Here is a 15,223-nt window from a genome sequence, read left to right as displayed (position 1 = left end):
TATTTTTGACACACCCCCACGCCCGTGTTCACGCTTGGTTGGTATTTTCTAAAGTGGTCGCACCCCATGAGCAAGTGACTGCGGTCACAAAAGCCCCAGGCTTGCAAACCACAGTCACGAAAGGGGCTAGAGTGTGTGTATGCTATACTCTCCCTCGCCTTGCCTATAGTCAAATAAGGGTTAAAAATACAATTCAGGCCCCGCCAAAGGTTTTAGGAGGTCGTGTTGCCTAAACAAAAATAATGAGTCAATACTAAGCAAAACAACTACCAATCACCAACAACTATAGCTATGAACTTAGTACTCGTATTAAAAAAAGATCATAGAACTCAAAGAACAGGAATGAGGTGTCTGGGATGGCCCATGACAACCCGACGAAAAGTCTATCCCCGTGTTAAGATTGTTTTGCCTTTTTTCATAGTGTGACAATGCAGAATTCCCACGACATGTTTCTTTGGACAGCTATAAAATAGAGTTAATTTGCCAATACTTGGTTCAAATGTAAAATTCCTATGTTGGATTGATTTAACTTTTATCATTCTTACGTGGAATTCGTTAGATAATAGACATTAGGATCGAAATATGGAATATGGGCCTGTTTGCATTGTAGGGAAGATGTAACTTAAAAAAATATATATATATATATATATATAATTTATTTTTTTTATTTTACGATGATTTTAAAAGCAGTCTGTAACTTCTGCGTCACAGGGACTTCGGGTTTGAATTTCATTGTGCCTATTCGTTTGCATACCATATTGAGCCTATGTCCATCTTATTATCTTTCATAAGCATCTTCTAAAAATAGTTGCAACACACCATAACCCTAATGTATTGAGCCGTAGGGCGGCTACTGTATATTGTACCCATTCTGCAATCTGTTAAATACAGTTTTCATTCATTCATCATTCATAAATACATCCGATTTATTTATTGATTGATTGTCGATGCACAGCGTGAAAATATAGAATAAACAAAACAATGGGGGAACTAATTTCTTAGCATATAACGTTGACAGCAAACATTGCCTCAACGGATTGATGCTCATGTGCTGGAATAATAGTCTATTATCTCAAATTGGCTCGAACTGGCATGAAGTTCACCCGGGATCTGGGATCTTGGTTTGGACTTCTCATCTTTGAGAGATAGAATGCGCAGCAGCCTCAACTTTTGTTGCGCTCTAACCTCGTTCCCAGCTTTACCTCGAGAGATAGTTGCGCTCGAATCTTCTCACCTAATGATGCGCACGATTGGTCAGCGGGTTAAAATGGGCGTGACCGTTAGAGTTGTGTGCGCTGTGTAGAGCGTAGCGCTAGATTCGAGCGCAACAAAAGTTGGGGATCCCTACTGTTGTGAGGAGTCAGAACGGAATTTGGATTTCAAAGGAGTTGATATACAGAATCGTGTCTGCGAGCATGAGGACGGGAAACGTGTTGGAAACAGCCGACCGGGATAAACCCATGATGCCAAAGTGCAACCGAGCAGGTAGGCTCCTGCTCCAGCTGTTTGGTGGGGCTGCACGTTCAGCTAATACATATTAATTCTTATTATATCTATAGAGGCCTATTATACCCAAATCATTATACATGTGTAATCTTATTTTGCATATAAGCTATTATCTTAAATACATTCGCTGAAAATGTAACACCAATGGATTTGGGAATATTATGCATGTTTAGCATGTACGATAGATAATTAAGCCAGCAAATTCAAACATATATTTTGTCTAGCCTACTTTAAATAAATAAATACAAATATGTAGGTAATAGGCTGCCTATAGGCCTAGCGGAGACATCGACTATAACATGAACTAATTAAGTGATTACATGCATGTTTCTCGAGTCGAATCTGTAAAAAGTGTTTCCAATGTTGATATCCATAAAAGCAGACACAAATTCCACGTGTAAACTAGATGAGAAAGTCAAGATATTTGTATTTCTGCATGCCCAACTCTCAAAGAAAGGCTCGACTATCTAACTTGAATTGATAGCTAACACATAAAAGAGTATTGTATATTGGCATATTGTGCATATAGTAGGTTGCACTGCAACAAACAGTTAATTAAACACATGGGCTAAATAGAATGGGCAGACTGTACAAAGTGACTGCTGGTCTCTCCTCTTTGGATATCAGAAAGTGTGGTGCGGGCGAGGAGAGCTCTGTGGCTGGTAGTGGGGTTGCTCCTCCTCTCCCTGCTCCTGGTGGTGCTGGGCATCTATACGACGACCCGCACAGAGAGCCTGAACATCACCGGCTACTCCTCCGGAGTTGTGGTGAGTGTTTATTTTGTTCAGCCTCACGTTTGCCACCGACGACACCCCTAACAAAAAAGTATAGTGGCATTTACTTTTTTTTTTAATCCTTATTTCCATACCTTGATATTACCATTGTACTGTAAATTTGATTATTATTTAGGACAATGGCTGGTTGATACCTTTTTGTAAGGGACAGTTGAAGTTCATTATGGTTCTTATACCTTAAATGCTGCATTGATGCCACTCACATGGGTGAGGCGTTCAAGCGTTTGTTACCAAGGAAACCAACTGACAATAACATGTTCTCCTGAAGGGCTCTTAATCAACTAATAGTCATAAGATTCAGTCGATTAAACGATTAATTGATTTGATTGACACTTGAATTGAAATGCAATCATCCAGGCGGACCTGTGCACGCTTATAATTTGTCTAAAAATAACTCATTCAGCATGGAAAATCACATCAAATCGACTAATCGACTAACAAAGTCTTGGTTGAGACCAAACTGATCAATCAATCGACCGATCAATTAATTAGGAGAGGGCAGCCCTATTTTCTAGCCATAACCTATAGTTCACTTGGCTTCAGACACTCAGACAGTCTCAATACTTCCTGGAGTTGTGAGAGTTAGAAATAAACAGTTGCAATTGATTAAGCCCCTTTCTTTTCCCTTCCCCAACGTATACATACTGTACCTGTTTTTAACAAAGCCTGCAATTTTGGATGTAGCCTAAATTGTCTGAGAGACTTTATTGACAATATTGTTATGTTTATGTTGGATCGCAAACAAAGGATTAACATTGTGTTGTCAGTAAATGCAGGGGGGGGGGGGGGGGGGGGCATCACAGATTAGGGATTTGTTCTCTGTTGTTTCCAAGCTTCAGTTCAATTATGTTAAGTCCAGTAAACTGTTATCCATCCCAGAAGGACAGTTACTGTCGGAAAGCATAAAAGAACACAAGGAACATGGCCAGGACCTGGCACTAAGTCAGGAATAATTCATATCAAGACACAATTGCAGGATAGACGATGCGGAATCTACGATTATATGTATTTCAGAAACAATGCATGACTATACAGTATTATGACAAGCTGTAAAATGCAAATCCATGGTCATGAAGTATAGAAGTATAGGTTACAGGAGGGGGCAGGAGGCCCTGCTGTTTGGGAGGAAATTAATCATGTTTATGTAATGTTTCAGGGACCTTATGTCCCATTTTCTAAAAACCGTCCCTCCCTTAGACCTCAGTCAGAAAACATGTCTCCGTTCTTATTTCTTATTTTCCTGGCACTGGGGCTACACATTTGTTTTACGTTTGGATCACTGATAGGGACTTTAATCGTCTCTGTGTGTGTCGTGCGACCTCTGGACTTTTGACGAGGAAAAGGGCACAAGGGGACCTGCGGCTGCGGTCGAATAGAGGAAGTAGTCTGTTTCCTTTAATGAAGATCATTGCTGCATAAGTAGAGTCAGTACCACACAGTCTCATCGTCACGGCCGCTGAGAGGAGAGACCACATGAAGGCCACCGCTAACCAAATAGAAACCACTTGAAAATGACTTAGGAGTAGGGTTGGGCATAGTTTGGATTTGAATGATTCCGGTTCCGATTCCGATTCTCCGTTTCGATTCCTGTTCTAAACGATTATTTTTTTTTAAGAATCGAAATTAAGAATCAAAATGCAAATATGTTACTTTCGGTTCCAGAACCGGAAGTTGGGAACTGGTTCCTATTAGAACCGGTTCTCGGTGCCCAACCCTACTTAGGAGTGACACATTCAGATGAGAGGCCTGTGGAACTTCTACTCTGTAAAAGGAAGGTTCCAGAGCACTATCATACAGGGCTATACAGAGTCGAGCTACCTATCTGGGACACCGGAATGTAGGGATGGGCAAAACTCACAACATTGCTATTTGATAGTCACTGGGAACTATTTGCCTATTATTCAAAGATCCACCCTGCTCCCCACGTATTATTGTTGTGTTTTTACTTAACTCATTCCGGGCCAACAGCGCCCTCTGCTGATGGCCTTTTCCATGCCAGCGCTTTAGTCAATGGGAGGACGGGGATATTTGCGAACGCTTAAACTATATCTTAAATTATGGCTATGGGTCTAATACACCTGTCGCTTATCAATGACTTGCTTGCACTCAACATGTACGAAACGGATTGTTTTTGCATCTGTTCATTTCCATTTTATACCGCTTTGAATACGAGTATAGTTTTGGAAATTTCTATTAATTCCAGCGAAATCCGCGATAGTGGAATACACAAAACATGTTGTAATTTTTCGGCTGATTTATGAATAGTTTTCAAATAAACGCTAGATTATCGATAGTATATGTGTCCTCATGTACGAAGAGAAATGGGGTCTGAAAAATCGCTTCTAAGTACTTTGGTCGGCGCGAACCTCACACACACACACACACACACACACACACGCTCCGATGGCGGTGATAGGATCTGATTACGCCAAGATTCGTAACATAAAGGCCTTACCTCACATCTGATGTCATGCAAAAAGATTAATCCAATTCCTGATCGCCATTCCAAATATCGATCGCGTCCATTGCTCCAACATTATAGTCCAAAACACAATGGGTCTCATTCTCCAAAATTTTTCAAAGAGTTCTCTTGGAAGACTTATCTTGGAACCGACTGAGACAGAATCAATGACAAGTTCACTCTGAGTCCCGAACGTGCTGGTAATATGTCTTAACACTTTGGATGCCACGCCGTGTTTTCCTTTTCACCCCCTTGATGCCCAAACCCACTCCAATGTTAACTTAATATCGCCTAATCTATGTTTTGCATCTATTATGGCTATGTGTCTAATCTGCCTGTCGCTTATCAAAGACTCATTTTCCAGTCAACATTGACAAGGCAGATTGTTTTTTTATCGCTTCATTTCCGTTTGATAGCATTTTGAAAATCACTCGTTTTCGCGGAAAAAACTACCCATTCTATGATAATCGCCTTTTACTGGAATATTCCAGAACGTTGTCATTTGTCGGCCTATTTATGAATCGTTTTCAAATAAACGCTAGATGATCGATAGTATATGTGTGCGCACGCACGCTCGTGCCGCGCGCTGATAATCGCTGCTCTTATTTCCTGATGGCTTTTACAGTGAAACAGCAATATCACATATAGTGGAAACGCTTATATATCCGTGAAAACGAGTCTGATTATCCTAAGACTGATAACATAGATTCCTTACCTGACATCAGATGGTATCCAAATGGTATATTCCAATTCCTGATCACCATTAGAAAAAAACGATAATTGTATTGATCAACGGTGTATACAGTAGAACACATGATTCCCCGCGGCTCAGCGGCTCCAGAATGAACTCTGGTAACCCCGGCTGCGTCAGTGAGACGTAAAATGTGGAGTCAGAAATCCTTTATCCCATTCACTTTCATTGAGTCCAATCCAAAAGGGTGATTTACCATATGGGAGACGATAGGGGGCGCTTTTTTCACATCTGAGAGCCTGGGGTGACTGGATATCCAACGGTAGGCTTGCTTGATGCAATATGATTTCAGATCGCTAATAAAAAAAAACAAAAAAAACAGAGAAATCTCCTGATGGGCATTCAACGGTCGGGGGGTAAACCCGAGAAATCTCGGGCGTGGCATCCAAAGTGTTAAGGGGCTGAAACGGTCGCACCTGTGATATGATCTGATATCTGCTTGGAGAATGGCATTATGTCCTAAACTCAAAAGCGCGTTCCCGTTCAGGTCATTTGCATACAAAACAACGCCTCCAGAGCTCCTTATAAGGCAAAGTAATGACGCAGCTGTGTGGAAATGGATGCGGAAGTGTCTTGCGCGACCCATCGAAATGAGATTATTAATGTATTGTCATCATATATAGTACAGCTCGTGGTACACCTGCCGCAGCGCGAGCGCGCACACACACACACACACACACACACACACACACACACACACACACACACACACACACACAACACACACACACACGCAGTATACTGTAGCCTACGGCGTAATGAATGAACCCAGTATAGGCTTATTATTCCATTAATGCCTACGGCGTAATGAATGAACGCAGTATAGGCTTATTATTCCATTAATGACTTGTTGCATTAGGATTTAGTAGATACTATATGCTCTGCCCTACGTACAGTATAGGTACAGTCAGGGCCGCCTGGGAGAAATGCGAGGCCCTGTGCGAGATTTAAACGCGACCCCCCCCCCCCCCCCCCCCCCAAAAGGTAAAAAAATATATATATATATATATATATTTTTTTTTTTCATACAGTCAACATATTCTTAAATAATAGCGCTGCCCGAGGCTGGGCATGATACAGTCGACATATAGCAAGAGAGAGAGCGAGAGAGAGCTCCCGTTCTACAGTCAATATACAGTGTACAGAGAGAGAGAGAGAGAGAGAGAGAGACACATTGGAAAGAAATTGAAATGCTATTTGGCCCTAAACAGAGAGTACACAGTGGCAGAATACCTGAGCACTGTGACTGAAGATCCTTGACTAGGTACAGACTCAGCGAGCACAGCCTAGCCATCGAGAAAGGCCGCCATAGGCAGACTGTGTGTGTTAGAAAGAGAGAGAGAGAGAGAGAGAGCATGTGTGTTTGTCGTGTGTGTGTGTTAGAGAGAGAGCATGTATGAGAGAGATAAGCAAAGATGACCCCCTAAAGGATATTCAACTTTTAATGAAAGAACAAAACAGAAGGAAAAGATAACTTCACAAAGGCAACATGAATATACATAGATCCAAAAGGACAAAGATCAACACTTAAATCCAAAGAGAAGAGGGTCTATACCAGAGAAAACAAAGCAGCAAGGAGCCAATGGCCGACATCAACTAAATAGGCTAGCCAGGTAGGCTACTGACACCAGGCCACACACAGCTTTGGCCAACGGCCCAACGCTACCCAAGCTACACAAACGACCAAGACAATTCACACAGCACATGTCGTATCTCCAAATGTTGTGAAGTAACATATGTTTTGCCTGGAAAAAAACATCGTTATTAACAAAACATTCGGGAGGGGAAGGAAGGAAGAGTGGGGTAATGTCATGACATTTTCATTCATCTTACCTGCACCAAGGAACGCAGGGCGAAAGGCCGCAACACAGGTCTCCATGTTGACGAAAGGCCTCTCGCTGGCGGCACAAAAAGAAGCTATGGCCGGAGCCTTGTCATGGTGCAGGCCCGACTACATCTTCTGTCAAAGATGATGTCGTAGTCAGAGTGCCAGAACCCCCTGCTATTCTCACGGCTAATGTCAATGGTCGTAGCACAAGCTAACAGCTAACTCTAGGATAACTGATAGCATCAAGCTAACGTTCCCAGCCGAGCGCAGCCGGCAGCTAACGTCGTAGCTAAACAGCTAACTGGCTAACAGTTAGCTCAACCCGGCTATCGCTAACCATTAGCTAACGCAGAAGCAAGCTATGCGGCTACCACTGAAAAACTGTACAATGTGAGAAAAGCAATACAGGTGCTGACACCAGGCCACACACCGTTAGCTACTAGTACTACAACAGCTAGTCGGCCAGTTTGGCTCCAGAGAGAGAGAGAGAGAGAGAGAGAGATATCCACGGCGGGAATAGAATAGAGTTAATAGAATAGGTTAAAAACTCACCAAACGTCCAAGAGGATGGAGACAACCGCGTGGAGTTGACGAAGTTCATCTGCCAAACGACCATCCTCTTCATCTTGGCTGCATGCGCTGTCTCTAGGTTAGCTAACGCTAGTTAGCCTTTAGCTAAGCTAGCTACTAGCCGACATCATCATGGCTATATCCCGACTGCACCATGACAAGGCTCCGGCCATTTGTCCCGCCAGCGAGAGGCCTTTCGTCAACGTTCCTTGGTGACCGACCGACTGATAATGACCGACCTCTTCGTCTTGGCTGGCATAACTAAGCATAACCTCCAAAGCTGCACGCGCGAAATAGTCAAACGCAGCTGACGCACGCCGGCGTACACATGATGTAACCACTCCCTTCGTTGAAACCAATAGTATGTCTGCTGCAGAGCCCCAGAGCTCCAATAGTGAGTATGTCTCCTGCAGAGCCGCAGACCCAGGAACAAGTCAGACACATTCTACAAACGTGTCTAATGTGAAATATATAAGCATATAAGCAAAACTACATTTTTGGTCTGTGATGAAAAAGGGCCTCGCGGGAAGGGGGGCCTCGCAAAAAAAAAAAAAAAAAAATAAATAAATAAATAAATAAATTTATTTATTTTTTGTGCGAGGCCCCCCTTCCCGCGAGGCCCGCACTGCTCGCACACCCCCTGAGGCGGCCCTGGGTACAGTCTGTACTTATACTGTACGTAGGGCAGAGGCAGAGCATATATAGTATATACTAAATCCTAATGAAACAAGTAACTAGAATATATTAAGCCTATACTGTTCATTAGACACGTAGGCCATACTGGCGCACACAAGACTTGTTATGGAATATTAATACAGTCTATTTCCATGCGATTAGCTTTAGTTCTTATTTATTTATTTATCCACTGTCATTTCAGTGCTGGTGTATAGGCTATATAGTGTATTTCAATATAAGTTTAATTGATTAATGATATATTGGAAGGAATGCAGGTTTATAGCTATATCAACCCCCTCCAATGTACAGTAAATTACCAAGTATGGTTTTGTCAATATTCCAATGTACAGTTTTGCTTGTACAGTGTCCCCCACCCACCCCTCCTACCCAACCGCCCCCTCCCACCCAACCACCTCCAATGTACAGTCCCCCCCCCCCCCCAACCCCACCCCACCTACCCAACCTCCTCCAACCGTTTCTACGTCAAATGTATATACTCTCTTTTCTGGACTCTTTTTGTATCACAAACAGTACTGTATTTGCAAATCTGGTATGTCATAAATGTATAGATGTAGCAGTACTGTCTATCTGTATGTCGTGTGTGTCATATATGTTATGATGAATTGAAAATGGGGGACCCTGATGTAAACAAGACAAAAGTCTTTCTCTGGTCTGCATCCCCTTAACAATTGTATGTAATTGAGCTGTACTGTACTGTACCCATTCTGCAATCTGTTAATAAAGTTTTCAATCAATCAATCAATCAATCAATCAATCAATCAATCAATCAATCAATCAATCAATCAATCAATCAATCAAACAAAGGTCTGTCCCATTGTATACCAATCAATGGGATATATTGCATGTTGACCTGCATTCTTTCAAATGTATCTAATTAATCATTAAAACAGATGTGTAACAAATAAGAAATACAAATTCCACAGAAGGCATCAAATAATTATTATTTTCAATTATTTCACAATAATTGCATAATTGTGTTTGAATATCTGAGTAATTAAAGTAATTATACATTTGTCCAAAATAGCTGGTTCAGATATGGTTAAGCAGCTGCCCTGTGATCAGATGAATCCATATTATTTATTTTTCCGACATCAAATGCGTAATTTCTTATCGTACAAATATTGTCATATTTATTTTAATTATGATTAAGTAATTAATTCCAAGGAGGCCTGTAGCGTTAACATGAAGGAATCACTATGAGAACACAGTCTGTCAAGTTAATAACATTTTCAATTAGTCAATCAATCATAAGTGTGCTCCTCAGCACTCTTAAATCTGCTCTCAGCCACACTCAAATCTGATCTCAGGAAAATTTGGCGACTCGCGCTACCAGCCTTAATATGAGGACAGTTTTGGTCGTAAATTTGTTAGGGAATGAGACCCAATGATCCACGATGCTCCCAGTGGGGGGACTCAATGCAATGGTATCCAGCTGCATGCCTGAGAAGTAAAACCTGGACCGGACTTATTTTTTTGATGCACAGTCCCAGCCAATCCAATCCAATGATGTGCAATGCCATCCGGGAGACGATAGGCGGCGGTATTTGCCCTTTTGCGAGCTCAGACCCATTCCCAACAATAACATCCGGTTGGATGGATGAAAATGAATGGATATCGCTAATAAAAGAAATAACTATTGGGGGCGGCTGGGTGGCGCAACGGACTAAGCGCTCGTCACCAACGCAAGAGACACTGGTATCGAATCCGGCTGTCAGCGTTGCCTCCGGCTTGGCCGGCCATCATACTGGCTCGATTGTCAGAGTCAGCGGGAGGGAAGCCGGTGGGTGGGTCCGGGTCGTTGTAAACAGCGACTCCTACAGTTCGGTCGGGGGGCCTGCACAGCAAGGGAAGGATCTGGAGGAGGTAGTGTGACCTTCCACACGTTACACTCTCCCAGTGAGAGTCCGCGCTGCCAGGTGAAAAGAAGTGGTGGGCTGGGTACACATGTGTCGGAGGAAGCATGTGATAGTCTCCGCCCTCCCAGACCGACGGTAGGGGGTAGAGTGCACAACGACCAGGAAGGGGATTGGGAATTGGCATAACGACTAACATTGGGAGGGGAGAAAAACGGAAAAAGAAGGGGGAAAAAGATAATAATAAAAATAAAATAATAAAATAACGATTAAAACCCGACTATACTCGTGATTGGCACGGAAGCGATGGCGAGTTAACCTGACTATACTCGTGGTTGGCCCGGAATGAGTTAATAGTGAATGTGAGATTGTTACGTCTCGGGGTATTGAACCCACTATGAATAATTATACCATTATAAACATGGCCCAGGTAATAGCGAAACATGGCTCAGAATGCCAGATACCTCAACTAACCTATAAACATGGCCCAAAATGTCAGTAAAATGTAATGGTGTTCAACCTTGTTACAACCAAGCCTATGTGACTTGCCCTAAGGCCTCAACAGTCACAGGAATATGACTCGTTTTCCCGGTAGGCCTTGGTTGCAGCGTGGTGGACAACAAGAAGTCGGACACGTTTGACCAAAAAATAACAATATTTATTTAACAGCTATTTAAAGAACAAAAGGTGGAGAGCTCGGTGCTCCAGCCTCCATGGTTTAGGATACCACAAAAAGCACATGGACAAAAATATAGCAAAGAGCAAAAAGGTCAAGAATAGTGAGAGCACAGGTGAGAGAGCACTTCTGAGAGCACTCTGGTGAGAGACAACAAGTGACGAGCTCCTGGTCTGCTTATTACACCCCTTCCTGACAGGCAGCGACGCAAGCGAGCGTGATTGCGAAAATGATTAAAATGTATTCGTTTCAATCAGACTATCCTGATCTGCCGCGAGACAGCGAACTGAGCAGCGATGTCGTTCCCCCCTCAAATATTCGCTCGCTGTGTCTCTAGTTGAGCGATTGCGCGTCCGAGTCCTGCCCCTAAACACTTTTTATTGGTAGAGAATCGCAGGCTGCTTTTCCCCCTGTTCCTGGTAACACACACACACACACAGACACACTCGGACACGCGCCGCGTCATATCAGGACAGTGTCGCGCGCAATTTCGTCTCTAGTTCGCTCGCTCGCTGCATGTCAGGAACCGGTGTTATAGGGCGTGGAGCAACAGTGTGTCAATTACACCTCACCAATAGGGCTGACCTTCGATAATTTTTTTGGAATTCGAAGCTTCTGGGCCGAGATTCGATTTTAATTCGAGGCTTCGAAATACATTTCTTTTTTGTGGGACTTGTACAGTACAGCACTTTGTTCAACTTTGTCAGTGCTGTAAAGTTTAAACCTTTTAAAATCTTAGACAAACTAAACACTTTGCTTTCATGAAATATTGTAAGCCGTCATTTGAGGCTTTATAAAAGCAGTACAATGAACACAAATCTGTCAGTGCCGAGTCCGACCTCATCTTAAATAACAAACAGCATTTAAGACAGCCCTAAGTGACACCACACTCAAACCACAATGTGAATGTATCACCAAAAGACAGTAAGTATACCCTCCACCATGTGAAAGTACACATAACAAACCTAATATAATGTTTCCCTACCAGGAGCGTTCACACCGTGGTCTTGAGATGGCTATAGCTCTGGGTGCCCTGTGTCAACATTGTGTTGGAAGTGTGATTGACATTGATGTCAAGCTAATGCTTGTTGGACGCCACTGGGGGGCAGAACGGTATGAGTGAATTACTGATGAGTAAGTAAGTGAGTGAGTGAGTGAGTTAGTGACATTAGGCTTGTTTGAGATGACTTTCGGCTCGCCTCGAAAACAAGCAAGAGTAGCCGATTACAGCCGGGAGAGGCGTCAAAAAGTCGAACACTTCTTGAGTTGACTAGCCTGTTCGCCTCGTCTCGCAATGACAGATATCGCGTTCACGTTCTCACACACGCACACACACATACACACACATATATATATATAAATATTGAGGCAACACTGAATTATTCAGCAGACGCTTTATCATGTAAGATGTGTGCAATGAGATATAGGCCTATATGTTTCGGCTAATTATAATTTCGAGAGCACTGATAATGTTTGGCCAGCTAATTATCCTTTGGATCCTATGTGGGGGGGTCTATGAGAACAGGTAGAAATACTATAACACTCACTACAAATAGATGTGAATCAAGTCTTCATTTATTATTATTATTAGTATTATTGAATACAGGAGTGTGTGTACCAAGAGCTTCTTCAAATAACTTTCTCATTATATTTTGTTCAGGGGGTTGATAATAATAATAATACATTTTATTTATAAAGCGCTTTTCAAGAACCCAAAGACTCTGACAATGAGCAAAACAAATGAACAGAGAAACAAAGAACCACAGGGAATAAGCAACAGTATGAATATGCAGGACATAAAACCATGGGTATACAAGTAACAAATACAGAGTCCAGTAGGGAAGTAAGGAAACCGAGGGGAGGTGGTAGGTTGGAGGAGGGTGGTTATGGGTAGGGTAGGTTGTTATCATATCACTCGACATCGATAATTATTGATATTGTTATAAGTATTAAAAAATAAATAATAATAATTAAATTTAAAAGAAAATGTTTTTTTTTTTTTTTAACAACAGATATATGTTTATTTTGCAGCAATTCTTTGTCGTTGCTGCCATCTTTAGTGTTACAGCCCCTCACACTCCAGTTCACAGGCTGCAGCTGGTTTGAAAGCTAAAGTAAACAGGCTTCTCTGCTGGCTGTGGCTCCAGGGGAGTTGAATAGTTCTGGCTCTGCTAGTTTCTTTTCTATCTTTTGGCACTTTTTTGGAGGACAAACCACTGCACATGTGCACCGTGACTGGAGACTAGCTCTGCTAGCACACATAGCCTACTGGGTACTACAGACGGTTTCAAACTGTATTTTAAATTAGAAAGCAAGTTATAAATGGACAAGAGAAAAAGATATCTCAATTTGGTCAGTATTGTCATTTGGACAAGTAAAGACATTACTTTAAGTTGCAGGCAAGAAAGACAAGTCTGTCCACTGTCTCTGGTTTTAAAACTGCCCTGTTGCAGGTCACAAAAAAATAAAATAAAAAAAGTATTGATATTTTCTTTTATTATCAATCGATACTGATTATTAAAATATATCGCGATAATTATCGTTATCGTTTTATCGCCCAGCCCTAGTGTTTGGAAGTTTATGCATTCTTGTATACTGTTGTTATTTCGATATAAACTCCATTGCACAGGGCTGTACGCTAAGCTTTTTCATTATGGGCACTTTTTTAAATAAAATTTGTACCATTATAGTGCAAACAAATATGTTCCTCCTGCCTCATTACTGTGGTCCTTTTATTTAACATTTACGTGCTTTTGTTTTCAGGTTTGTATCTTTTATAATGAGCCAACTGTATTACCACAGCTGCAAACATTTCTTCTTTCATTGATAACAGTGTATTAACAGTGTTCATTAGGGATGGGTATCGTTAGGATTTTATTGATACTACTACTCTTATAGATACTTGCTTAACGGTTCAGTACTTTATCGATACTCTTATCGTTTTTTTTTAATTATTTTGCAAGAATAATTTTTTTTTTATTAAGAACAGAATCGACATTGCTTTATTATTCTTTTATATAACTATATTACTGCACATGGCTACTTTTTGATCAATTAATACAAGCAGTCAGATAAATTAACTATTTTGGGACTTTCTATTTTATTTAGAAAGTTCTTAAATCAGAATGTCCCACCCAATACTCAGCTGTTAAAAACGGTTCAATACTCCATTTTATTAGTAGAGATACTTTTAGAACAATAACCTGATGCTGTATTTTCCATGAGTTGAGTGGATGCATGACCGGAGCTGTGTGTGTGTGTGTGTGTGTGTGTGTGTGTGTGTGTGTGTGTGTGTGTGTGTGTGTGTGTGTGTGTGTGTGTGTGTTTCTGTGTGTGTGTGTGTGTGCGTGCGTGCGTGCATGCTTTGCGTAGTGGGCGTGTCAACAGTGTCAGCTGAACTTGCACCAAACAAGGCATAGGGAAATAGTCAGACAGACATCCCAGAATTATTTCATAATACAAAGTTTCTGAATGGATATTTGGATTAAACCAAGTTGTATGCAGTGATGAACGGTCTTTCCCCGCAGAACTCGTTACTTAACGTTACACGGGTCGCGCTATCTAACGATAGCAGTGTAACTTAAAGCGCGCTATGCATGCTTTTTTCGAACGTTTCGTTTTATCCGCTATGATGAGCTCTGCTCTGCTTCAGCACGGACATTACCTCTCAAGTACCCGTATGCATGCGTGAGTGTGAGCATTTGTGTGTAACTAACAGCCCCGCTCATCGGGCAGACGGAGAGAGACCGAGGGAGGAGAAATATAGAAAACGGCCAACAAGATTAGTTTGCAACGTTTAAATTCCTCGAAAAAAAGGAGTGAAATGCAAATGAAAGGGTTGAAATCAGTACTCGCATGGGTGCCCCCAAATATTTTTTTCTACTCGCAAAGGCAAAATTCGGGCACAATATGCGATGCCCTCGTCGCACTGTACAGCCCTGTTGCAGATATGTTTATTAAGACAGCATTTATGCGGAATGTGTAAAGCGTTCAATTGTGAATGTCAGTACTCTGATAAAAATTATTTGGTGTCTGTTCATGAAGTTTATCTTGGAATAATGATGGATAAGATAGACGTCTCATAACTT

The 15,223-nt window shown here is 41.8% G+C and overlaps 1 protein-coding gene across 1 annotated transcript in view; it reads left to right on the top strand.

The window, feature by feature from the left end:
* Window positions 1–1,351: 1,351 nt before the first annotated feature.
* The window catches only part of LOC311229220 (transmembrane protein 255B), a 99,270-nt gene continuing 85,398 nt past the window's right edge, over window positions 1,352–15,223 (top strand). The window contains exons 1-2 of the mRNA XM_084315293.1: window positions 1,352–1,485; window positions 2,134–2,273. Of these exons, the coding sequence (XP_084171419.1) occupies window positions 1,416–1,485; window positions 2,134–2,273 (210 nt within the window). The 5' untranslated portion in view covers window positions 1,352–1,415. The remainder of the gene's footprint in view (window positions 1,486–2,133; window positions 2,274–15,223) is intronic.

This window comes from Notolepis coatsorum, assembly GCF_963971535.1.
Source record: "Notolepis coatsorum genome assembly, chromosome: 1".
In the NCBI taxonomy this organism is placed as follows: domain Eukaryota; kingdom Metazoa; phylum Chordata; class Actinopteri; order Aulopiformes; family Paralepididae; genus Notolepis; species Notolepis coatsorum.
Note: the sequence above shows the minus strand (reverse complement) of the source record. Positions and strands in the feature narration are given on the sequence as shown.